The 26,059-nt window shown below is 36.2% G+C and overlaps 1 protein-coding gene across 3 annotated transcripts in view; it reads right to left on the reverse strand.

Annotated features, from left to right (window-relative positions):
- LOC125842351 (BAG-associated GRAM protein 1-like) overlaps positions 1-23,959 on the reverse strand; it is a 274,321-nt gene extending 250,362 nt beyond the window's left edge. For 2 of the 3 annotated variants that reach the window (XM_049521627.1, XM_049521626.1), the window contains exons 1-17: positions 23,678-23,959; positions 18,715-18,765; positions 18,431-18,528; positions 17,517-17,592; positions 17,211-17,339; positions 17,042-17,088; positions 10,664-10,781; positions 10,443-10,559; positions 9,669-9,698; positions 9,454-9,553; positions 6,387-6,493; positions 4,337-4,480; positions 4,150-4,254; positions 1,515-1,661; positions 1,367-1,420; positions 1,137-1,200; positions 8-69 (exon numbers count right to left, since the gene is read on the reverse strand). In XM_049521627.1, the coding sequence (XP_049377584.1) occupies positions 8-69; positions 1,137-1,200; positions 1,367-1,420; positions 1,515-1,661; positions 4,150-4,254; positions 4,337-4,480; positions 6,387-6,493; positions 9,454-9,553; positions 9,669-9,698; positions 10,443-10,559; positions 10,664-10,781; positions 17,042-17,088; positions 17,211-17,339; positions 17,517-17,592; positions 18,431-18,528; positions 18,715-18,765; positions 23,678-23,857 (1,629 nt within the window). In that variant the 5' untranslated portion in view covers positions 23,858-23,959. The remainder of the gene's footprint in view (positions 1-7; positions 70-1,136; positions 1,201-1,366; positions 1,421-1,514; positions 1,662-4,149; positions 4,255-4,336; positions 4,481-6,386; positions 6,494-9,453; positions 9,554-9,668; positions 9,699-10,442; positions 10,560-10,663; positions 10,782-17,041; positions 17,089-17,210; positions 17,340-17,516; positions 17,593-18,430; positions 18,529-18,714; positions 18,766-23,677) is intronic. The other variant, XM_049521628.1, reaches the window with a different exon arrangement.
- Between the last annotated feature and the right edge of the window lie 2,100 nt (positions 23,960-26,059).

A 26,059-nucleotide genomic window follows, 5' to 3' on the forward strand; every position in this document is an offset into this window, starting at 1 on the left:
ATTTTACCTCGTCGACAGCTCCTGCCTTAATTTTAGACTGCATAATGCACCATTTCTTGAAATGCGCACCTGTTCGAATCTCAGAAGTTAGTTCACCTTTACAACATCATAATTCATATCCCCATTCTTAATATGTTAGACGGTTAGTACTTTAAATTCTAATCTTCCTGGTCACCCATATAAGATATATACTTTACCACAGCTGCTCCAGTAACCATCATGTAACACAATTGACACCTATGAACTATGCGGTGGGTTGTATCATGCTATAATTCATACAGATAGATACAACAACCCAGTGCAATCCCGCAAAGTGGGAATTCACACAAATAGACTAGAATAAGATGACAATGCAGATTCAGACCAATCAGCTTGGAGTACTCAAGAAATTTTCTAATTGCAGCTTAAGATCAAATGATCTTAGAAGGAGGAACTTGGGAAGCACAAGTGAAGGCTCTAACCATTGCAAGAGGCAAACAGATTCACACCTACTTAAAATCCCAGCGTGATGGATGACAAGGGTAGTAGTCCTCCATAGTCCCAGGGCTTTGGTCAGAGTGGTAAGAGCACAACACGTGATGTGTGGGTTACGCGCACGTCATAGGTTCAAACCCTGTGGCAGGCAAAATCTCGGTACTTAAGTGGAGAAGAGTAGAGGAGCGGGGCTCATAATCCACCAAATTTCGAACGCAGCCTTTGGCCCTCAGAGACTTTTCAGTAAGTAAAAAATGGAAGAGTAGTCCATAAGAGTCGACGAAAGAGTACTACAAGGTGACTAGTAAGGTAACTGACAGAAAGTATAAAAAAAATGATAAGCTAAAAGCCTAGACATGTAACACAAGGATGATTAGAAAGATGAGTGGCCAAAAGATGCTAAGAGGTTGATAAATGACAGACTGGTTGATTTTTCACAAAGGTAAAGTCATTCCTGGTGGTGCATTACAAACTGAACAATGTAGACAAATATTCCAGATCCTGCCTGGTGTATTTCTAGAAAGAATCTATTATAAAAAATTACCAAAAATAATTGGTAAACCAGGAACCAGAAATTCTTTTCAATGAGCAAAAGGTGACAAATGAATAGTGGATTAAACACTTCCAACTGAACGAGAAACTATAGCCTAGAAGAAACTTACCAACTTTTATGTCTAAAATGCAGGATGAGTCAGAAGATGCCTCTAACAACCATCTACAGTGAACCTGATTCAATGACAAATCGAATCAGGAAGAAAGATAAACAAGGGGCGATCCTACAGCAGATAAGCAATGATATATAGCATGTGGGGTCATATATAAGGACCGCCATTGAATTGAAACCACAAATACTGGAAAAAGAATATGGGCTGATGACCAAACCCAGCAACACCTCAAAGCATGATCCAAATGGGACATCATGGGCCTGTTGTACAGTCTCAAAAACCTAAAAGAAAGGAAAATGGTAAATTAATATAATACAAATTATTATAGCATAAACGCAACCAATAAACAAGGTGGCAAAAGAAATGATGGGATACCAGCATTTTCTTATCCGGTGACAAGATGGCGTACTGGTACTCCGTCATTGCTGAATCTGGGGGACACATAGGACTGTTACATATGGTTCTGAATGTAATCTCTCTGACTTGGCCGTCATACTCATCAGCAGAATGCCATGGACCTATCTATAAAAATAAAGGCATTCGAAAGTTTAGCCAGAGTTAAGGCCACAGGAGTGAAGCAATTTTTATTTTGGGGTCACTCTAGCTCTAGACAGGAACAACTGAAACACACAGTAATATCTCCTTCCAAAGATGTGTTAAATTTTGTTAACCTAATTGCAGAAAAAGAAATGTACGCCTGTGACAACTACTTCATATTTATTTACTTCCTCTTCTTCTCGAAGTCGAAGTCTTGAAATTTTTGTGCCTCAAAACTAATTTAGTTAATTAAAATCAGCAGAGGTCAATTGAATTTTACAAGACAAAAGGGAACAAAGAGGTCCAAGTCTACAAAGAACACATCAACTAAACATAAGCAGTTGTTTTCATCCTTCTGAAAGGTTATTTCTTTTTGTTCCATCAAGAAATAACTCATATTACACTTTCTTACTTCTTAATGGTTTTATTTAGCATCATTAATTTTTTCTTATTGTTTTCAGGGTGAAGGATAACCTTTATTAATTGAGGAAACATTTCTGCACTATGCAGGAAAAAGTGAAAAAGGCTAAATTCGGTTCGCTAAGTTGTCCACTCAAATTTAGGTGATTTAAAGCTAAGTTGCTTGGACTCTTCACTTTCAGTGCCGCACCCGTGTCGACACGACGTGGGTGTGGGTGTGGGATCCGTACCCAATCTGGTCAACTAGTTTTGGGTACTTTGACCAAATTTGAGGGAGAAATTCTAGACATATTCAATGATTTCTAAAATCAAAACAAAAACTAAGGTGGAATTGAAGAAAATGAATATAAACTATTGTCACTCCCTTTTCTTTCATCTCCTTTCAAAATTCTCCTCTTGATCAATATTCTCTTAGGGATGGCAATCGGGGTAGGGCAGGGTAAAACCTAAATGGGGCGGGGCGGGGTTATACACAGTTCTGCAATTATTTTTGAATTATGTAAGAAGAACAAAGCAAGTAGATTATTACTCTGAACACCACTTTCATTGATGAGTTTCACTAATCCACTGTATTTCACAATTGTATTGCTATTAGAAAGTCAGAGACTGCTCTATTACTAATTTTTGTTACATATATATTATTTTTTCAATTTGAGATTAAGTATTTCATATTTAATTTTTAATATCTTGATTATTTCAAAAAGTTTGAAGAATGCATGTATAAATGCACGTTAAAAGGGCAAAAATAGAGTAGTTTGAACTTGTATTCTAAATCAGAAAGAATATTGTACAGCAGAATTGAACATATTACAAATCAAAAAATAACAAGCAAAAATTGAAAAAGAGGGTAGGGCAGGGCTTAATAGAGCGGAGGATTTTTTTTTTAAATTACTAAACGGGGTGGGGTAGGGCCAGTAAAAATCTAAATGGGTCATGGCTTGCCCTACCCCGCCTAGCCTCGCCCAGTTGCTATCCCTAGTTTCTCCTCAAGCTTTCCACATAATATCTCATAATTTAGGTTTTATAACTCTATTTTTAGATATTTAAATTATTTTGAGCCGAATCCGCGCACCCGAATCCATACATGGATCCGTATCCCCAAATCTTAAAATTTAGATCATAGAGGATCCGACCTCTAGATCCACACGCGTACCAGACATCCGCACCCGAGTCTGAGCAATTTAGATTTAAAGTAGTTTAGTAACAGTAAAATATAAGCATTTTTTCCCTGTTGATCATAGAAAAAATTTAGTGTAGGAATAGGGATCAGATACAGTGAGGCCAGTGATGTATCAAATTCATCAAACTTTGAGAGCATAAAAGATTTCTGAGCAAGTAATGCTTTTTTTAGATTGTGATAAGCAACTCTAGCTTTATGCTTTAATGCCTCATCAACCTAAAGGGAATTTCCTAGAGCTTAAAGTATCATTTTCTTTCCATTCGATTCAGAACCCTTCTCAACTCATCATCTCATAAATCTCCTAAATTGCTCTCCCCTCAGTGCTACTTTCATGTTCCTAACCATCAGCAGCAACCCTTGCTCCTCTTCAGCCTCTTCTGACAGGCCTGGGAATATACTCAGGAGTAGACTCCATGCAGATTTTTGGATATATACACACAACATACCTTAACATTCAAGATATGGAGAAAATATATTTCCACCAAGTTCACTTTTTCTGCTTACTTTGTTTTCCAATAAATAGAAAGAGATTAATAAGAAATTGCACCAGAAACACTACAACCTGATAATCAACTTCACAGGTTCTTCAAGGTAACTTACATGCTTATTTCCTCTTTGAACTCTAGCTATTACCTACCTCTTTTACTTTTGACTGAGCATATGCCCCGAAAGATGAATTTCAATTGAGTGAGAAATTATTTTGACATCCAACTATAGTAAAACATCCTGCTTCACCCACAAAAAAGTTTTTTTTTTTTTTTAAATAAAGGAAAAGAAAACAAAACTGTAGTACTTGAGCTCTGAAATGCATAAAATGAGAAGCACAGTTCACAAAAGCGTTCTAACTGTAAGAAACCGAGACATGGAACTTACATTGAGATTAGAATCTTTGCGTGCTATACGGTACGCGGTAGTGAAATTTGAACCATCAGACAATAGTATGTCAAAAAATTGTTGAGGTGTACATGGGAAGGTGTCCTGAAAATTTATAATAAAATCTCAAATCATGTATCAAGAGGTTCTAGTTGCTAAATGATAAGAGCTTAGGTTTCATACATACATTGTATATACCAGAAAGGACTTCTTCTTTGATAAAAGGCTGAGATTTCCCAGTCATTGGCACATTTTCTTCCCGGCTCATATCCATCTTTTTACTTCCTTTAACTGAGCTGCTATGTGCACGTAGTGCTGACTGTTCCCTCTCCTAAAAGAAAACCAAGATGGATAATTTGTGGGGATGGGGGGTCATGACTGAGAAGATAAACGTAGGCATAGAATGGAAAATCTGGGGGAAAACTGTCATGACCAAAAGATGCACTATAAATAATTACAAATTTCTTAAATTCTAAGCTTTATGAACAAATTTAAAACTGCTGAGATTAAGAACACATCTGCACATGATGTTGCTTCAACAAGCTCACAGATTAAAATATTATTACATAACATCAGAATTATGCAGTGACGATAACAAATTGTTATACCACTTAGCAATGTTTTGTAGTCTCCAAGATTAACAGAGCATTTCTTTGCTCTTCTGCTTGGCCAACAAGTTGATAAGATGCTTATGAGAAATGAAACTTGAGCGTCATTCTTTAGTAATAAAAAATATTTAGGCAGGCAATAATTAACATGTAAATTGGGACCTTCCTTACACAGTTACACAATGCAATCACATTGAAGAGACTCGTAAATGCTACTTCCAACATGTTTGTGTTGATTTACAACCAATAACCATTCCTTTCATTTTTTATAATATACAAAAACAAATGATAAATGCATACATATTAACCAGTAACCCTTCCTTTCTAAACCTAATTTATCCAACCCTATTTGAAACCAAGTAATCGGGATGTTATCAACATGACAAAGAGCTATACTAGAAAAGTAAAGTCTAATGAAATGAGATTATTGATATGAAGTTGCTGACTTGCCTCTGCCCTCAAAAGGCCCATGTCTCTGCTCCCGATGATTAAAATTATTGTCTAGGATTATATTCTTACAATTGATCTGAAAAAACTCTCAACATGAAAGCATGAAAGCAAACACCCTTTTTTCCTTGGAACAAGGATCTATTTTACAAGCACATAAAGTAGGGTGCTTAATGCCATTCTTATGCACTACTAGGCAATTGAATCATCCATCACAAGTCAACACATGTATTCTAGTCCTTTCCTTTTTCTATCTTCTTTCTTTATATTCTACACGCATTGTCATGCTCGGAACGTACACCGATATGCTTGAATGTTAATCACCCTAAACGGCTTCCTACCAGTCTACCACGGTATAGCTCTTCATGAGAGAACATCAATGTGGTAATCAAAATTAAACAGCTATCCAAAGTCTTCTTACCTAGAGTGTAAATAGAGATATTAACTATGCTAGCAGAAATCTTCCATCAATTAGAAGTGAGAGAAGATGATAAATAGAAGAAAGACATAAATTTGATGTTTAGTATGCTAATGCATTAGAACAGGTAGCTTACATGATACATATCCTATATGCTACATGACTCTTTTGGTAGTTAACTAAATATTTCCAATGTGCAGCACAGTAACACAGGTGGGACTTGGGAGAGGATGCAATCACTTACTAGTTCACTGTCCTATTGCATCCAGATTATGGGTATGGTCTGGAGCATAAATTTGAGTGTAACATGGATACTAGGGACTGCCAGAGAGGCGCTTCTAGGATATAAATTGGGAGAAAGAGAAGGAAATCAGAAGAGCTCCTCCTGCACTCATGCAGCTAATATGCGAAGAGAGAATAGGAGAGTGTTTGAATGGACAGAGAACTTGTTTGTATAGATTATTGGAAATAACAAATTTGTACAACTTTGAAGCACTTAGTGATATTGTGTTACTGTTGATGCTCTTTGTAAATACTCATGTCTTCCTTTTAGATTCTCTACATTTTGTGTACACCTTGTATGTCGGATCTACCCATCTCATTAATAAATTATAACTTCATCAACAAAAAAATAAGAGGAAAAACACAGTGAAGCAGGCAATTTGATTTGTAGGATGTTCTAAAAGCAACCTTCATTAAGAATGTATAACTGCTTAATGTCTCAAATAATTAGAAAAAAGGACTAATTAAAAGCACAGAAATACCTTTTTCTCTGCTTCTAGCATGGCATGATAGTTTGTTGCTGATCGTTGCAAGGCTCTAATTGCATGATTCCTATTCCAAAAAGATGCGAACATATATCGTACTCTCCCTGGAAGTTGAAAAGTTATGTGATTAGACAATCGATATTAAGAATCAAGAATGTCAATATTAAATTCACCCATCTAACATGAGTTAAAATAAAGAACTTCTCTTCTTCGCAATTTGTATCTCGGTTTCTCTTGAAAGAGTATTGATAGAGGAGTTAATTGTGTATGGTTTTTAGTTTGTTGTTACCTTGAAAAACATGTGGTGCCATCCAACAGGTAGATATTAGAGCTCTTTTTTGTTTTTCATTTTTCCCTAAAAGCTTTGAGTATTAGGTGGCAGAAAAAGAAAACTTGCATTGAGAAGTTCTTTTTTTTTGACAAAGGTAACAGTTTTGTGTAGGATCCCAAATTTACATCATGGAGCTACATACAGTTGAGTATACTCAACAAAATAAACTAGATCCTACTTCATCTAACAAAAAACCTAGGATATCTATAATAGGTATAGGATCATCTACATACTCAGAACTGCACCAATAGCAAAAAGTGATAATGCAGTTCATTTTAATCCTGTGTAAAGGACTACTCATGCTCTCATAACATCTCATATTTCTCTCCTTCCATATGGTCCGCCAAATCACTGCTGGGACAATTCTCCATCTGCTTTTTGGTCTGTACTGCCACTACCTTCATTGTTCCAGCTTTCTATAGCCTGACTTGCTCTTTGTGGCATGGTCCAACTTGTGCGCCTAAAGCTGGTAAACAAGTTTCAAAGCTGTCTAACCACCCTACAGTATCTCTGCCTGTTTCTCACAAACAAAACATATAGGACACATGTATTCCCCTCTTCATGAGATTCTCCGGAGTTAGTGCTGCCTCTTTTACTACCAACCAAGTAAAGATTGCCACCTTATATGGAATTTTGACTTTCCAGATAAGATTCCAAGGCAAAAATCTGAGTTGAGTCCCATTTGATTCAGATTCTTGTAGGCAGAGCTAGCTGTAAAGATACCTTTGTTGTGATGAATCCACCTGAGAGCATCTTCTCCATCTTTCAATCCTTCAAAATGGTCTAGGGTGCCATAAAATTCAGCTAGTCTATCCACCTCCCAGTCTTGTATCATCCTTCTGTATGTTAAGTTCCATCCATGGATGGACCAGACTTCTTGCACAGTGGCTTGTTGTTGTTGATTCAGCAGATAGATGTCTGGAAAGAGCTGCTTGAGGCTGCCATTTCCTAACCAGTTATCATCCCAAAACAAAATCTTCCTTCCATTGAATCTATTTCTTTGAAGAAACTATGCCACAAATCTCTGATTGTTTTCCATAGACTAATACCATAGGCAGAAGTCACTAGGGATGGCAATGGGGTGGTGCGGGGTGGGGGCGGGGGAGAGGGTGGGGGAGAGGGCGAGGGCAGGTTGAGCTTAACCTGCAAAATTTTTAATCTGCCCCTCCCCGTCCCGCATAACATTTTTTCCATTTTCAACCCACCCCACCCCTCCCCGCATAGACCCGCCCTGCATACTTTTTTTAATATTTTCTTTTTCTAGTTAAGTTTGATACTAAAAAATAAAATTCATAAAAATAAATTCATTTTTTCATTAAGTTGTATTAATTTAATAGGATAGTGACATAATTTTTTATTTTTTAGAGGTCAACTGGAAACATGTAAGAAATTGAATTATTTTTTATTGAACCATTTTCATTTACTATCTTGAATATTTTAGTAGCTTTAAAAAAATTATCTTAATAAATAATGCTCTATCACTCTTATAACATGTAACAACAACATACCCAGTGAAATCCACATAAAATCGCATATACCCCAACCCACATTAGTTTTAAAAAAACCCACTTCAACCCGCCCCACATCCCACCTGCCCCGCACAACCTTAAACCCTCCCCACCCCACATCCGCCCTGCCCCATTGCCATCCCTAGAAGTCACTTCCTTAGTTTTCCAGTAGTTTATCTTCTCATACTTGGCCTGAATCACTCTAACCCAAAGGGCCAGCTCCTCTTTACGAAATCTCCACAACCATTTCATCATAAGGCTTTTGTTCTGTTTCTTCAAGTTTCTAATGCCTAACCCACCTTGTTTCTTTGAAAGATTTACAGTCTTCCATTGGACCAAATGAAATCCTTTGTACTCTTTCTCTCCATTCCACAAAAAATTCCTCCTTAATGCATCAATTCTTTCCTCCACCTTAGGTGGGAGAGGAAAAACTGACATCAAATTTGTTGGCAAAGCATAAGACTAAGTTGATCAGGGTCAATCTTCCACCTCTAGATAAATATTGTGCTTTCCATCTAAGTAATTCTGGGTTATATAGTATTTAAAATTTCATTTATTATTTTTGATAATTAAGGAACCATTTTATTATCAAGTGAGCAATGAACAAAGAAAAAAAATACCTATTTGACATTATGACCCAACTGCCATTCAACAGCCCAGACCCCACTTAGTGGGATTTCACTGGGTATGCTGTTTTTGTAGTTACAGTTGAGCATAGCACCTACCAAACAAAAATAATCCTACACCATGCTATTCTCTACTCTATATAGGGTAGAAGTTATGGTGATCCAGCCAAGACTGCTGCTTATAGCTCCTCTTGAATGAATGTCTTGGATTATCTGCTTCACAATAGACTCAATGGACTGCTGCTTGTTGTAAAATTTCATTTTTCTTAAAATAAAAGTAGATACTATTTTGGGTCGGTCATCATTTTCTTTATAAAAGTAGATACTATGTAAAGGAAACTTGGCATGAACTTTAGATTCGCATTATCGCGCTAGGAGTCTACAAGAGTTATACAAGTCATCAGAGAATCTCCTCCTAACAAATCAGTCAATCATTCTACACCTCAACCCAAAATCAGTTTGCACGGGGCTTTTCCTCCTAACAAACCAAAACCCAAAAGAACTGAAAAGCTCATTCATTATCCAACTTGCCAACTCATTTAAAGGAAGAAAAAGCATATAAAATTATTGAAATTCACAAAATAGGTTGGTTTACTAACCATCAGGATTTCCTAAAGGAGGTACCCCATGACCGCCTGCACCTGTACGTAGAATTATTGTAATAGCAGGGTTAATGAATGCATGCTGGCTCCTCCTTATCTAAAAGCAAAATAACACTACCATCAATTTCCAAAATATTTCCAAGGCAACCTTCCCAAGCACCGTGACAACTTGGAAATGACAATCCTGATAACGTGCACAGATAATATCATACCTCGTCAATATCTCCCAAAGGAATAACTACCTGTGAAAAGAGAAATATAAGCATGGTCAAATGAGCAGCCTAGAATACCCAAGCTTCAGCATTCTTGAGATAAATTTACAATATCAAAATGGCTGAGGGGAAATAAAGTCTTGACCAGGGGTTGGCCAACCCTCAGGGGTTGGCCTGCTGGCAATTGACTTGAGCCTTGGGGTTTGCTCCCTTTCAAGGTCTCAAGTTCGAAACCCACTAGGTGCAAACAATTTCTGAGGGCCATCGGACTGGGTAAAACCTGAATTAACCGTGGTGCACTTGCGGGAAACTCCTTGCCGAGGGCCTGTGCACCCCCGGGACTAGTCGGGGCTCAAAGAGACTCGGACACCCGGTGCAAATCAAAAAAAAAATAAAAAAATAAATAAAGTCTTGACCAGTTAGATCCAGGGTTGGAAAGAAAAATATTAGGATATAGAACCAAGCGCATATACTAGAGAATTAGAAAGGGATGTTTTTATCCAGAATCAAATTTTGTTTATCAATCAGAAAAAAATTCCAACAAATTTTGAATAACATTCTCCAAAGTTCAAAATATCCACCAGTGAGGTCACAGTAGAAATATTTGTAGCTATCCTTCTGAATGAAAGTACTGCACCCAGGACAAGCTAATTAGCATTGGGGAAAAAAGACAAATAAACAAACATCACAAGTAAATGCTTGAAAAAATTCAAAGAGCAAATTCATCAGGTTCCAATTTCCAATTTAGGGCATAGAACTTAAGGTGGAACTGACCTTCATTTGCTTTGAGAATACATTTGAGTGGAAGCAAATATGCCACGAGGAGACATATATACGTCCATGATACAAAAATGACCTCTCAAGTGCACAAGAATAACTATGCTCAACAACCTGCAATTAATGGTTCCTTTAGCAATCAAGTTGAATAGTCTAGTTGTCCAACTTAGTATCCTTGCAAAACTAAGAGACCTCTATAAAACCAAATCAGCACTTGCCTCATCAGCAGGGAGATCAAAAATTGTTTGCAGTGGCCCAGGTTTCTGATGAACTACAGTAGGCCCTTCTTTATCCAAAGCAATCCTTCTACGAGTATTAGCACATCCATTCAAACCCCTAAGACACCAGAAAGAACACAGAGAGGGAAAGATCATTATCCACCAGCTCCCAGAAATATTATCTTTTGGTGAGATAGATACGACAGAACTATAACAACATATCATCAGTTATTTTGCTGATGGATAAATAATCTTCCAGCAATCGAAAGAGTAATTTGTACTAAACAAGTCTCCTGCAACTCTCCATTGAAAGCAAGTAATGTTCAAATTGAACATGAAAAACATTATCTAATTATTGCAAAACAAAGAAATTAGATTACATCTCATCATCCACTTGCCAACTAGTGAAATAAAGGATCAGCAAAATCATACATGCTCGTTCTTCCCCCCTTCCCCTTTTGTCACAGAAGTGTTTCACTGTTTGGTTAATTTTCCCTTCTTAATGATAATTTGTTACTGTGTTATTTTTTTTTTAGTACCAACCTGTATGTTATCATTAAGTGTTATCACACCCAGATTTGGCTTTTCTACGTTTGTAGTAACTGACATCAAACCCTCAAATTCCTCCGTGATTGCGTGTACCTGTCCCAAGTAAGTTGACATACTTGATTCTTGTTTCTTTATTTTTTTCATTCGAGATATCACGTCATAAAAACGAGATGTGTCATAAGTATATAAAGTGCGAGCCTTTTCACAGACTTAATAGCATGTATGGAATGGAAGATACAAGGGCATTATCTTGGAATCAACAGGTCGTCACTAGAGACTATATAATTGAGCGCCAAACTTCTCCCGCGGTGCTTTGGTCTTTTCATCTATCTCACTACTCACTAGCCTCTTGGGTTAAGTGATGTTGAACATTTTGACCTTTGCACCACAACTCAATTGCGGAAACCCATGCTAAATAGTTTGAACTTCCCATTAATGATTCAGAAGTAATCTTAAGGCTTGAAGTTTTGATTTTCGTGTTTTTGGAGCTAAATACATCAAATCAAGACATCTTGTGAAATCTTAGTAGCCTAATATCTGGAAAAAATCAAAGTCGCAACCGGATCTAGAAAAAAACAATTTCAGTTGCCGGAAAATTAGATCTAACCACAGGAAAGAGGTTGAAATCATTAAAAAAAGTATATGGGTATACACAGATATTTAGGCTTGACTAGAGTAATATTTTCTCTCTCATGGCTAAAATAGCATATGTTCGTTTTTTCCCGATCCATGGTGGTTGTCCTCCACCGGCCTCTTTACCAGTTGGACAATAAGAATGCTTTTCTCCATATTGACCTTTAGGAGGGAGTTTATATGGAGCAACCACCTGGTTTTGTGGCTCAGGGAGAGTCTAGCCTGGTGTGTTGATTGCAACGGTCACTTTATAATATGAAATAGTCTCTTCAACCCTTGTTTGGAAAGTTCAGCACAGTAATTCATGAGTTTGGCGGAACTCGTAATGAGGTTGATCACTATTAGGGGTGACAATTGGGCAGGTTGGGTCAAATTTGGGCGGGTCATAATGGGTTAAGACAACAATTGGGTCAAAACTCAACCCAACTCAAATTTGTTTCCGTCCAAACGAGTTAGGCAATGAGTTATATGTCAAGACTCAACCCAATCCAATTTTTACTAAGTTTAATTGTTTTATTTGTTCTTTTAAACTATTTTAGTACCTAATAAAATTATTTTTTTCTTTATTATGGCTATATATCACACACTAAATTGAAATAAAAGTTTTTTAAAATTTTTTTGACAAGATTTCTCATGAGCCAATTCGGGTTGCATATCAACCCAATTTTTAATGGGTTGAGCTAATGAATGGGCGGGTTACTTAAACGAGTTGGATTTGATTTTGCCACCCCTAATCACTATGTGTTTTATCGACATCCTACTCCAAATCTATGTATTTATTTGGTAGTCTATGTTGACAGTATCACTATTACTGGCAATTCAAGACAGAATCACTAATTTAAGCAACAACTCGTTCAGCATATCCGAACCAAATACCTTGGCAGACTGAAGTATTTTCTAGGTATTAAAGTTGCTCAATCCAGATCAAGTATTGTTATTTTGCAACACAAGTATGCCTTAGACATTCTTGAGGAGATAGGAATGATGGGATGTAAACTCATTGACACTCTTATAGATCCAAATGCTCAACTCCTACTAGGACGGGGGGAGCCACTTAGTGATCCTAGAAGATATAGGTGATTGATTGGTATGTTGAAATATCTCCCAGTCCTGTGAGTATTGTAAGTCAGTTTATGGATTCTCCCCCTGAAATTCATTGGGATGCAGTTGTCTGCATTTTGCGATATATAAAGTCAACACTAGGTAAGGGACTACTCTTCGAGGATTGAGGCCATGAGCAGATCGTGGGATAGATGTTCATCGAGTAGGATCACCTTCTGATAAACATTCTACATTCTACATCCGGCTATTGTGTTTTAGTAGAAGGTAATTTGGTGTCTCGGAAGACCAAAGAACAAAGTGTGGTTGCTTGATCTAGTGTGCGAGTAGAATATAGAGCAATGTAACAACTTGCGAGCTAATTTGAATTAAATAGTTGCTTAGAGAACTAAAATTTGGACAGACAGAACTTGTGTATGATAACCAAGCACCCCTTCATATCGCATCAAATCCAATAATTTATGAGAGGACTAAGCACATTGAGATTGATAGTCACTTTTTCATAGAAAAGAAGCTCCCTGGAGATATTGTTACAAAATTTGTGAAGTCAATTGATCATCTTGCAGACATTTTCATTAAGTCCCTCAGTAATCCTCGTATTAAGTACATCTGTAACAAGCTCGTACATATGACGCATGCACTAGCTTGACGGATTATAACCTAAGTTGCTCGGACTCTTCACTGTTGGTGCCACATCCATGTCGACACGATATGGGCGTGGGTGTGGGATCCGTGTCCAATTTGGTCAACCGATTTTGGGTACTTTGACCAAAATCGATAGGGAAAGTTTGGACAGTTTCAATGATTTCAGTAATCAATACAAAAGCTAAGGTGAAAATTAAACAAAACGGAATACCTTTTATATAGAAATTACTATGTCACTTCTTTTCCTTTAATCTCCTAGGATTCTCCTCAAGTTCTCCGCATAATATCTCATAATTTAGGTTTTATCACTCTATTTTTAGATATTTTAATTATTTTTAAGTGAATCCCCGCACCCGTATCCATACATGGATCCATATCCCCAAATCTTAAAAATTAGATCATGAAGGATCTGACTTCTAGATTCGCACCCGTATCGAACACCCACACACAAGCCTGAGCAACTTAGATATAACGATGTAGATACACAATTCATTAATATTTTCTCCTATGTTTCTCATAGCTTAACCATACAAGTTCTATAGAACATAACTTAAGGAATTGAAAATATCCTCTTAGAAACATTTAAGTCATTTCAGAATTGTGACATTCTATGTTGCTCGGACTCATCAAAAATGTCGACGGGTGCGTGTTGGACAAGTCACATGCCCTATAATAACTCTTGCTAAACTAGGGTCATACCCAAGATTCCTTCAAGCATAACTCAGCAAAATGCAAAACTTCAATGCTGGATCATTTGCAGCATTCCCAACCATTAGGAGACTTTACAAGGGGAAAAGGAAAAGGGAAGAAAAGTTTCACTCAATTACTATGTAACATTACACATAAACATCTTTGTAAGTAATCCAATCACAAATTCCTTATAGCACATAAATCCAACATCTTTGTAAGATTCCTTATAGCATATATATTTGTAAGATAGATTACTTGCTCCTTCAGAAGGGTGATAGCTTTGTAAGGATTGCAAGGTTATTCAGAGTGAAGATATTACTATCCAACATAGGCTTTTGGTGATGGACTTGGAGATAAGAAGGATAGAAGGAAGAAACTTTTTATGATCGACCGAGGATTAGATGGGGTGACTTGACTCCTTACCTTTCAGAGAAAGCAGCTCCAGAGATACTAGGGGTATCAAGAGGGATCTTTGGTGATGGAATGAAGGAGTTCAAGGCAAAGAAGGTTGCTTCTATGAGGTGGTTGGAGTGTGTGGATGAGGATGGATAGTGGATGCTTAGGGATATATATAAGACGATGAAGATAGAAGCGAAGTTGGCAGTCACGGATGCTAAGACGACAACTTTTGAACGCTTATACGTCGAGCTAGGGGACAAAGGTGGGGATCAGAGATTGTATAGGCTCGTGAAAGCGAGAGAACAGCTTGCGACCTTGGATCAAGTGAAGTGCATGAAGGATGAGGAAGAGAAGGTGTTGGCAGACAAGACCTCCATTAAGCAAAAGTGGCAAGCTTACTTCCACGAACTCTAAAACGAAAAAAGGGACAGAGACATTGTGTTGGGTGAATTGGCACACTTTAAAAGTCTTCGGGATTTTGGGTACTGTAGGTGTTTTAGGGTTGAGGGAGAAAATGATCCTTAATGTATATGTAATGCTTTATTTTGGTCCTTAATATACAACAAAGGTGTTCATTTAGTCATTTTGGTCATATACTTCCCTATTGAGATGGGGCTACATCAGGGATCAGTGTTGAGCCCTTTTCTATTTGCCTTGGTGATGGATGAGCTAACGCGGTCTATTTAGGAGGAGATTCCATGGTGTATGTTATTTGCGCATGACATAGTACAGATTGATGAGACATAGAACAAATTTAATGATAGGTTTGAGGTTTGGGGACAAACTCTCGAGTCCAAAGGGTTCAAATTGAGTAGGACCAAAACAAAATATTTTGAGTGCAAATTCAATCTTGTGTTGGATAAAGCAGGCGTGGAAGTGAGGCTTGCCTCTCACACTATTCCCAAGATAGAAAGCTTCAAATATCTTGGTCTGTCATCCAGAGTAGCATATGAACGATGATGTCACACATCACACTGGGGCAACATAGATGAAATGGAGGCTTACCTTTAGAGTATTGTGTGATAAGAAGGTACCACCTAAACTTAATAGCAAGTTATACAGAGTGGTGATTAGACCGTCCTTGTTCTAAGGGGTGGAGTGTTGGCCAGTCGAAAACTTACATGTTCAGAAGATGCATGTTACGGAGATGAGGATGTTAAGATGGATGTGTGGGCGTACTGAGATTGGCAAGATTAGGAATGAGGTTATTTGGGAGAAGGTGGAAGTGGCCTTTGTCGCAGACAGAATGAGGGAAACGAGATTGAGATGGTTTGGGCATGTGCAGAGGAGGTGTACCAATGCCCCAATGAGGAGATGCGAGAGGTTGGATGTAGGGGGCACGCGGACGGGTAGGGGTAGGTCAAAAAAAGTACTAGAGAGAGGTGATTAGACAGGACACATGGTGCAACTTCATATTATCGAGGATATGACTTTAGATAGGAAGGAGTGGATGTCGCGTATTAAGGTAAAAGGCTAGTAAGGGTAGAGTGTTGCCTTGCCTTGCCTTGTGAAGGATATGGCCTGTCATAGGACTAGTCGTGCCACTATAGTTGTCTTGTTATTGATTTCCAATTATCACATTATTTTGTTGTTATAGTTCTCTTGTAGACTTTACATTGCTTTTCTTTTTAGCTGCTATGCTTTATGTATTGATTTCTTCTTCTTGTACTTGAGTTTGATACACTTGAGCCGATGGTCTTTCTAAAACAGCCTTTCTACCTCCACGAGGTAGTAGTAAGGTCTGCGTACACTTACCCTCCTCAAACCCACTTTGTCGGATTTCACAGGGTATGTTGATGATGATTGTAAAGATAACGGGAATCTAAATAGAAAAGAAGGCTAAGGTCGAGATAACATCTGGGCCTAGCTCAACCCCTAAAGTTAGTTCATGAGGGGAGGATTGTCTAAGTCCATACAAGGAGATCACCAGTGCACTCCCCAACCAATGTGAGACTTTTATCCACTCTAACATCCCTTTCACGCCCAAGCCCAACTGAAGCGTGGATTGGGAGCCCAAATAGGGGATGAACCTAACTTTGATACCATATAAAGATAGGGCACTTGGGCCTAACTCAACCCCAAAAGCTAGCTTATGAGGGGAGGAATGTCGAAGTCCATACAAGGAGACCACCAATCCATTCCCCAACTAATGTGAGACTTTTATCCACTCTAACAATGACGACGACATAAATCTCAACATCAACTCATCTTGATATAGTATGTACATTTGAGAGGTAGAGAATGCATGGACCAAGTTCATCAAAAAAAGAGAATGCATGAACCAAGAAAGGGAGCCTAATAAACTAAAATGAATATTATCAGGTTAAGCATTTGTCCCATGCAGAATGGTTGACATTCAAACAGGAAGAAATGTAAGGCCCCAAAAAGAAGACGACGCCCTACCTTGATGAATTGATATTGAGTTTTACTGTTTTAATGTGAAGACAAACCTGGAAAAGAAACGAGCATGAATTAGTTTCATAAGGATAGAGCTTTACGGAATCAAGCAAAACCATGATGCATTTTTCCAAAAGAAAAAGGAAAACAAGAAGATGAAATAATCAATAGATACCTGCCCTGATGTGCTGTTCAATGTATGCCAAACAGCACCTGTCTGACGTTCATTTTCAACAGGTACAGTCACTGAACCAAGAACAGCACTTTTCCAAATTATGTCCCAATCATATATTGTCACATTTATCTGCCGAACAATCAAGCACAATTGAGAAATATTCTAAAGAAAATGACCAAGAACACCAAAATTCATGTAGCCACAAGTTAATGTAATAAATGACTTAGAGCACTACCTCCAAAGAGTATTACAGGAGCACAATATAGCACTTGTGCTTCATTTGACAAGATCTGTTGAATAGCTTACCTCAGCTGGCAGCTCATCAACAGAAAAGTTGAACTCCTCCCCCCACATAGGATTTCTTGAGCCAGGGATCATTGAACTACAACAGGTACAAGAGTACACATTGTTAACCAGATGCAACAATACATGCTGAATATATGCTTTTGTATAAGAACTTAACCATTCCTCATCACCCCAAGTGTACGCTTGCATACACACGCACACACACATATCTCAAGCCTAGTCAACATAACTGTCTCTCCCTCTCCCCACCCCCAGCTGGAGCCCTCTGCTTCTGATGATGAATTTAAAGACAAATCTTAGATTGTACCCATTGTGAACAAATCAACTGACTGAGAAGAGAACGTATGCTCTCAGCTGATCAGATAAACTGTGACTGACTTTCAACTGTTACTACAGAGTACATGAAGTAAAACACCATCTTAAAACCAAACTAACCACCAATGTAAGATATTGTCCATTTTCTCAAAACATAAAGTTCAAAACAACTTTATCTCATTTTAACAATATTTCCATAGTCATCATTTTATATAATTAAAAAAACTGGAAGATGATGAAAAACAGAAGAAGAGCATCGTACCAGCAAGAAGCAAAACTAGCACTAACTTTCAAAAAAAAGGCAAGGACTAAGATGTACTCCCTCCATTCCATATTAATTGAATTTTTGAGGTGTTTCACACCCTTTAAAGAAAAGTAGATTAAGACATAAATTGAACATAGTTTTCCATTTTTACCCTTATTAATTATTGTCAAATTCATTGAAGTCATCACATTGAAAATCCAAATGAAGGGTAAAATTGGACATCACACTTCCTCTTCAACAATGCAACTAGGTTTCAGTCACATCAACTAGGAGACATCTATTTATATGACTGGCCATCCAAGATAACAGGATAACAAAAATAGATAAGAGTCACCTAAATCTTTTTTGTGCGCCACAAGTGATGATTGCATATGGATCTGATGTGCCATTCAAATTAGCAGCAATTAGATTTTTAGCAGCTAACAGTTCAACCTGGAATATCGGAGAAACACTTGTCAAGTATGAATTCCTAAAATACCTATTACATGCATTTAAAATCCCAACACATGAGTCAATTTAATGAATTACATTGGTAAGTAATAGCAATAGAGTACAATACACCGCAACTAGAGATGAGAATGATAGCATATTGCATGAGCACCAAGTTCAGAAATATACCTTGATTATATATGCAGAATTAGTTGGAGGGTCTCCTTTTAACTGGCCTATCTACAAAATAAATGCACAACTACATGTCAAACAAGTCAAAACAACTCAATGTAAATGGATAATAAGTTTATAACCACATGTTCCAAGAGAAGAATGGAAAAAAAAACCCCCCCCAAAAAAAAAAAGTCAACAACCTAAACAAATGACTTCTAATCTTATCCAGTTAAAAAAACCCATCAAGGTTTCTAATTCTCAAAGTCAAATCAAAAGGAATTTCTTTTCTAGAAACTTCCTTAAAGTAAGGGATTCCTGTTAACCAGGCCTCCTGATAAACATTCAAAAGTAAACATAACATACATTTATGTTAAATTATCAGCCCATTACCCAGTAACCTGTATCCAAGAGATGAGTGGCATTATTACTGATAATTTTCACAAAATCTTTTCCATAAAAAAATTCTTCAGTTCCAAATTGAATTTCTTATTTTAACTTGGCACATATATTACACTACGACATCACAGATTTTTTATTATGTTTAGCAAGTGAACATGTGGACACCACTGATTACTTTCTGGTTTTTGTGGATTAGAAAGGTAAGGCACTCACAATTGTTCACCACTATGGTGGAATATATTACCAAGACCTTCTCATGTTGTTTAACTTATTTACTCTCTAGGTAGTCAACATCAACCTTCTTTAACTTAGGCTTCTCTAATTATATTTTCGAAGGTTTTTGACTAGTACTGTTTTCCCATTAGTTTTTTTAAAAAAAAAACTTAATGACTTCACATGTTTACCCTGGAGTTTTAAATTTACAATTTCTATTTTATTTTATTTTTTATAAAGTCAACCTCTATTTAAAGATAATTCAATCATTTTCACCGTTAAACTGAATAAATTAAGCCAACCTAGGTGATACGTTATTTGCAGATGACATTGTTTTGATCGAGGAGACTCACGGCAAAGTCAACGATAGATTGAAGGCGTGGAGACGGACTTTGGAGTCTAAAAGGTTTAGGCTGAGAAGGACCAAGAAAGAGTATTTGGAGTGTAAATTTAGTGATTAGATGCTTGAGACAGACGTAAAAGTGAGACTTGAAACTCAAGTTATCCCGAAGAGTGAAAGATTTAATTATTTGAGGTCTAAGATCCAAGGATATGGGTTAATCCATAATGATGTCACACACTGTATTGGTACGGCTAGGATGAAGCGGAGGCTTGCATCTGGTGTCATGGGTGACAAGAAAATACCACCAAAACATAAAGGTAACTTTTATAGAGTGGTGGCTAGACCGGCTTTGTTGTATGGGACGGAGTGCTAGTCAATCAAGAACTCCTTTATTTAGAAGATGCGAGTGGCCGAATGAGGATGTTGAGATGGATGTGTGGGCATACTAGGAGCGACAAAATTAGGAATGAGTATATTTGGGACAAAGAGGGAGTGGCGTCCGTGGTGGACAAGATGAGGGAAGGGAGATTGAGATGGTTTGGATGTGAAGAGATGTAGGATGCCCCGGTAAGAGGTGAGAGAAGTTGAAGATAGTAGGGTCAATGAGAGGCCGAGGTAGGTTGAAGAAATATTATGGAGAGGTGATTAGGTAGGACATGGTGCACCTACAACATACCGAGGACATGACATAGATAGGAGGCTATGGAGGTCGCGTACTAAGGTAGAAGGTTAGTAGGTAGTGGAGGGTTGCTTTTGCTTTATGAGGGTTTAGGCTTGCTGGTGTTTGTCATTGTACTAGTAGTATTATTGCAGTACTTGATTTTTTTTATTTTTTTTATGACAAGGAAAACCCACAGCCGCTACCCTTCGGGTGTGCACAAGGTAAAACTCCCGCTCCTATGCAATAGCTCGCAAACCACATAAGAGAGGTAGCCCGCACTAGGCATGCCCGGTGCGACGAGCTCGACCCAGAAGGCAAACCCCTTGCTTTCGCTGGCAAGGGGTTTCGAACTTGAGACCTCCAACATGGAAGTCCCAAGCCCAAACCGCTGGGCCATTATCTATCATCATCTATTGTTTACTGTGTGTTTGATTATCACACTATTTTGTTGTTCTTGTTCTTTTCTTGTAAGTTTTGCACTGCTTCCTTTGTCAGTTGCTATGTTTTCTTTGGGTTTGCTGCTCTTGAGCTGAGGGTCTTGCGGAAACACCTCTCTACCTCCACGAGGTAGTGGTAAGGTATGCGTATATTTTATCCTCCCCAGACTCCACCAATGGAATTTCACTAGGTGTGTTGTTGTTGTTGTTGCTTAGCCGAGTTCTTGTATTTACTAACTCTTAAAAGAAACATGTTCAAACATATTAATCAGCTGAGAAGTTTAGAACTCCAAAAGACTGCTACCAAGTACTTTAAATCTTACTAGTTAGTTTTTTCACAATAACCAAGTGTATACTCCTTATTTCGAATTGAGGGTTTCGTTTCGAGTTGGATCCTTCAAAGTAATGTCAACTCTCTTGAAGTGGAACATTCACCTTATACATATACCATCAGAAAATAAAATTTGACCCCACATTTTACATTTCCCAAAATCAAAAGAAATCAAAATATAGCTAAGTACAAAATGGATCCACTAGCTTAAGCTAACATATATTTAAGTTCAAATACAATAAGCTGCACTAAAAATAGTGCTTCGCCTAAAAGACTTCTCTAAAGAAGGTTTAAAGGAACAAAAGACATCTCTTTGCAAATAAAACAATTTTCTTTCCCCAAAGAATTTATTTTTTCTGAATATACAAACCACCCTTTTGTTTTGAGCAAGCCTGAACCAAACCAAACTTATTCCAGTTAGCCGACAATTTCTTTAATTTTTTTTTTATAATTTTTTATTTTTTCTTTGAATTTACATGTTCTCTTCTCTGTTATTATGCTCAAATCCTAACCATGGCTCCTTTCATGCACATTATTCGTGATGCTACTGAAAAGCTTATATGGTGAAACTAAAATTAATAATATGTGGAGAGTCTGATCCAGAAACATCTAATCAGACATGTAGTGCAAACACATTCCAATAAAAGACTTCTCTAAAATTTATTTTAAAATCTTCCCTAAAACACCGTCCCAAGTGCAACCACCATCCGAATTTTCATCTTAAAAAAGTTTGGAGCCCCTAAGTGACACACTGATCAGAGAAAAATAAAAACAACCTTGCAACAACACCCAAACATTTGAAGCAAAGAGAATAACTTTACACATCCAATCAATCAACTATGCCTCATTCATAAATTATTTCACAATGAAATTAATTTGATTAACCAACTTATTACATGAAGAAAAAAGAAAGGGACCCATCTGAAGATTGTCAACTCATCCATAAAAAAATCTACCTTTTTATATTCATTTTTCCTTCATGCAAGAATAACACTGAATTAACTATATTATCATTGTATAGATGTGCATCCTCATCAGTTCATTGACACCGTTGCCTTTAATTGAGTTCACTGTTTTGTCAACATCCAGCTGCTAATAGGGAAGGCACTGCTATCATTATTTTTGTTTCAGCAAAAAAAAATAGGTTATTTGTGGTAGGCTACAACAAAAACCTAATAGATCAAAAATTATATATTTTGTCACACATAATTTATCATTATATTAATGTCCACATAATGCCACATCATATTGTTAGGTTTCTGAAATATTTAGGCGTATGGCTCTGATTATATACTACAACTATAACTCTACTGCTACTACTATGCCTCAATCATAAACCAGTTAAAACAAATTTCACATAAGACACGTCATTTCACACATTTTGGCATTTAGTAGGAGTCTGAGTGACCACCAACCACAATTCCCTGGTCTAACCTTTCCAAGCAGCAATGTTTTTCTGAAACTTCCCTTCCAAGGCAGCAATTTCGACTAGAATATAAACAAATATAACATTTAAAGAAGCCGGTCAACCATAAATGCAACTGTGTTTCCTGATTCTTGGCATATTTTTCATTACCAAGACACTCAGTAAGCAATGGCTCTTTATTAAGAAAGAAAAGAAACAAACAAACAAAAACCAAAGTAAATTTGCCCTTCTTCTCTTATAATTTACTATCACTACTACTAGTACTATGCCTCAATCATAAGCCATTTAAACCAGACTTATCATAAAACACGTCATATTTCACACATCTTGGCATTTAGTAGGAGACTGAGTGATCACCAACCACATTTCACTAGCCTAACCCCTACGAGGCAGCAACTTTGACTAGAATATAACAAATATTATATTTAAAGAAGTTAGTCAAGCAGTATTGCAATTGTATTTCCTGATTCTTGGCATCTTTTCATTACCACAATACTCAAGTAAGCAATGGCTCTAAAGTAGGAAACAAACAAACAAACAAAAACTGAAGTGAATTCGGCCTTATCCTACCTAAGATAATACAAATGGAGGCAAAGTTCTGCATTTTCAAAAGAGCAACTTAATTAGAAATACTTTACTTTACTTCTAAAACCAGCAACATTCCAAAGAAGCCTTCTCTGCCCAGTGGCCTCCTACTTCCAAAGGAAAACCTTCCTGATACAGTAATCAGTATTACTAGGGTATCGATGTAGTATGATTCTTCACCTTTTTTATATCATTGCTATCACGCAATAACAAAGTCACTTTCTATCACTTCAAAAGAGTTTCATGTAACTAACTGATACGGAAATGGAACCATTACAGTAATCCCACAAAAGATATCACATTCAATTAGCAGAATGCTTCTAAATTAGCCCCAAAATCCCATCATCAATGCCCAAATTTTTTTAATAACCTATAAATTCCCAATGGCCAGTCGCGAACAGTTCAATACTCCATTCCATGTAAATAGTAGGTTTTTGTTTGCTAAGGATTCGAACCCGTAACATCCCTCTAAGCCACACCATCACTAAACTACCAGTAAATAGATCAAATCCAATAACAACAAGCGGTTACAAAAATTCTCTTCATATACATTTTCAAAAGCAAGAACAGAAATTCAGAATACCTTGTCTTTATCATCGACGACGCCAGAATCATCATCGACGGCAACACGACCACCAGCGTTAGCATCGCCACCGACTGCAAAGAACCAGTAAGAAATGATGACGAATGCCGTGGCGGCAACGGTGACTTTCACCTCCCACCACGACGGCACCAGTACTTCCAACGCCGTCTCCACAATCATCTGTAAGAAAAATACCAAAAAAATGTACAAATATAGAGTTGAAAATGCTGGATCAAACCAAAATATTCAAGATTTCCAAGCACACAAACATTCCAATAGTATATATATACACACAGTAAGTGTGTGAGTGTGTGAAAGAGAAGGGTCAATGCCAATTGTCAAAGAAAGGATGATGATGATGAAGAAGAAAAAATGGAGAATTCTAAATTGGCCATTGTTGAAAGTTTAATATGGTTGCGTGGAAAGCAATTAAATAGTTGGTAGTGCAATGACAGCTTTACCCTTTTCTGTATTGTTTGATTGGGTTTTCGAATTAGGGGTGTGTCCGGTTCGATTTTATATATTATCAATTTGGTATACCGGTTTTCGATTTCTAAATACGCTAAATCAGTAATTAAATCAATAAGATATTTTTAACGATTCGGTTTTTGACTTCTCCGATAATTTAATGCGACAAGACAACAATGTAACTTTACAAATGTTCATATAATAGAAACAATAATAACTAACATAAAAAAGATTATGCAAGTGTAACACAAAGAGAAATTAAGAGGAATAAAGTTTTTACTTTAGGTTTTGACGTTTTGTATAATGTGAAGTTGTGAACTCAAAATTACTATGAAGTGTGAATTGAAGGTTAAATGACACAGTAAGTAGTAATGTATTGAGACTAATATTTAATATTTATGTACGAGTAAAATAGTAAATTACCATAGTCTTAATGGGTTGTCGGTTAGCTCAATATTTTAAAATTTAAATCCATAACCCAACAATTTTTTTTGTAAAACCATTAATTCAATAGCAATAGATCAGTAATACTTTTTTCGATTCGATTTAATTTTTACACACCCCTATTTTGAATTTGAATAACAGATGAGGATTAGGGGTATTTTGGAGATTAGAGGATTTATAGAAAAGTTGGAACTCAAAGTAGAAAAGTTTTAGCCTTTTTCTTTTTTCCTTAAAAAGCCGTCCACGTGAGGTTTGGTGGAATTTATATCTTTTGGCTCTTGTGGAAATAATAAAAAAAAAGTAGTCTTTATATTTTTTAGCAAGTCAAGTTAGACTATTGAATAAAAGACATTTTTATTTTGTAAAATTACACGACCTTCTAGTTTGTGATAAAGTTTATTTCAACCAAAAGAAAAATGGCTTAATGGGGCTTAGTAGAATTGTTGCATAATTAGATTTGGTGTAATTATATTATTTGACATATTTAGTTGGTCATATAATTACTTGATCATCAGATAATTAGGTATAATTGGTAGGAGATAATTACACTCTCCAATTTTAAGGAAGGGGTTATGAATTAATGATAATTACATGGAGTAATTACAAGTTGATTACTTTTTATTTATTTTTTTAATTTCTTTTAATTTCTATTATTTTAAATTTCTTTTTTTAATTATTCAAAAAATATATTATTATTTTTATATTATTGATATATCATTTTCTTCTTATTCTCAACCTTTACTTTCATTTGATTTTTCATATTATCAATTTTATTTATTTATTCTATGTTTATTTTTTCATTAGCATAACTTTTTTAGTATTCTAATTTTTAAATTGAAGGAAAATTCATTATTAAATAAGGTTATAGATTTACGTTTTTCATTTCTTTTAAATAACATTTATGTATGTTATGTTGAAATTTGACATAAGAGTGTATTACGTTAAATTTCTTTTCGAATTTAGAACTTATGTTCCATTTTCAATTTCATTTTTTTTTAGTAGTATTGACTTGATATTTAAATTGCAAGTCATTTATTTTTTTAGTTAGACTTGATAGATTATATTTTTGTCAAATATTTTCATAACTTATGACATTATACTTATTATATTAATTTTTTTTGCAAACATGTATTTTATAATGTTCATAGAAATCTTTAACTTTTAGTTTTTATTATTAATCTAATTAATTTATATATATTTTTAAAAAAAAAACATAAATCAATTATTTTATAATATTAGTTAAGAACATATGTTTGTTGATTAATATATTTTCAAAAGATAATATATATCTTAAATATTTAATTCAATATCATTTATAAAGTCTCTTATTTTTCTAATAATTTCTTTTATTATTTTAGATAATTAACTTATATTCTTAAAATTCAATATAACCTTATGATTGCAATTGTGCAACCAAACAATACATTTGTAATTACAATGTAAATATAATGTGACAAATAATCAGGTCAA

Source organism: Solanum stenotomum, chromosome 10 (genome assembly GCF_019186545.1).
Source record: "Solanum stenotomum isolate F172 chromosome 10, ASM1918654v1, whole genome shotgun sequence".
Taxonomy (NCBI): Eukaryota; Viridiplantae; Streptophyta; class Magnoliopsida; order Solanales; family Solanaceae; genus Solanum; species Solanum stenotomum.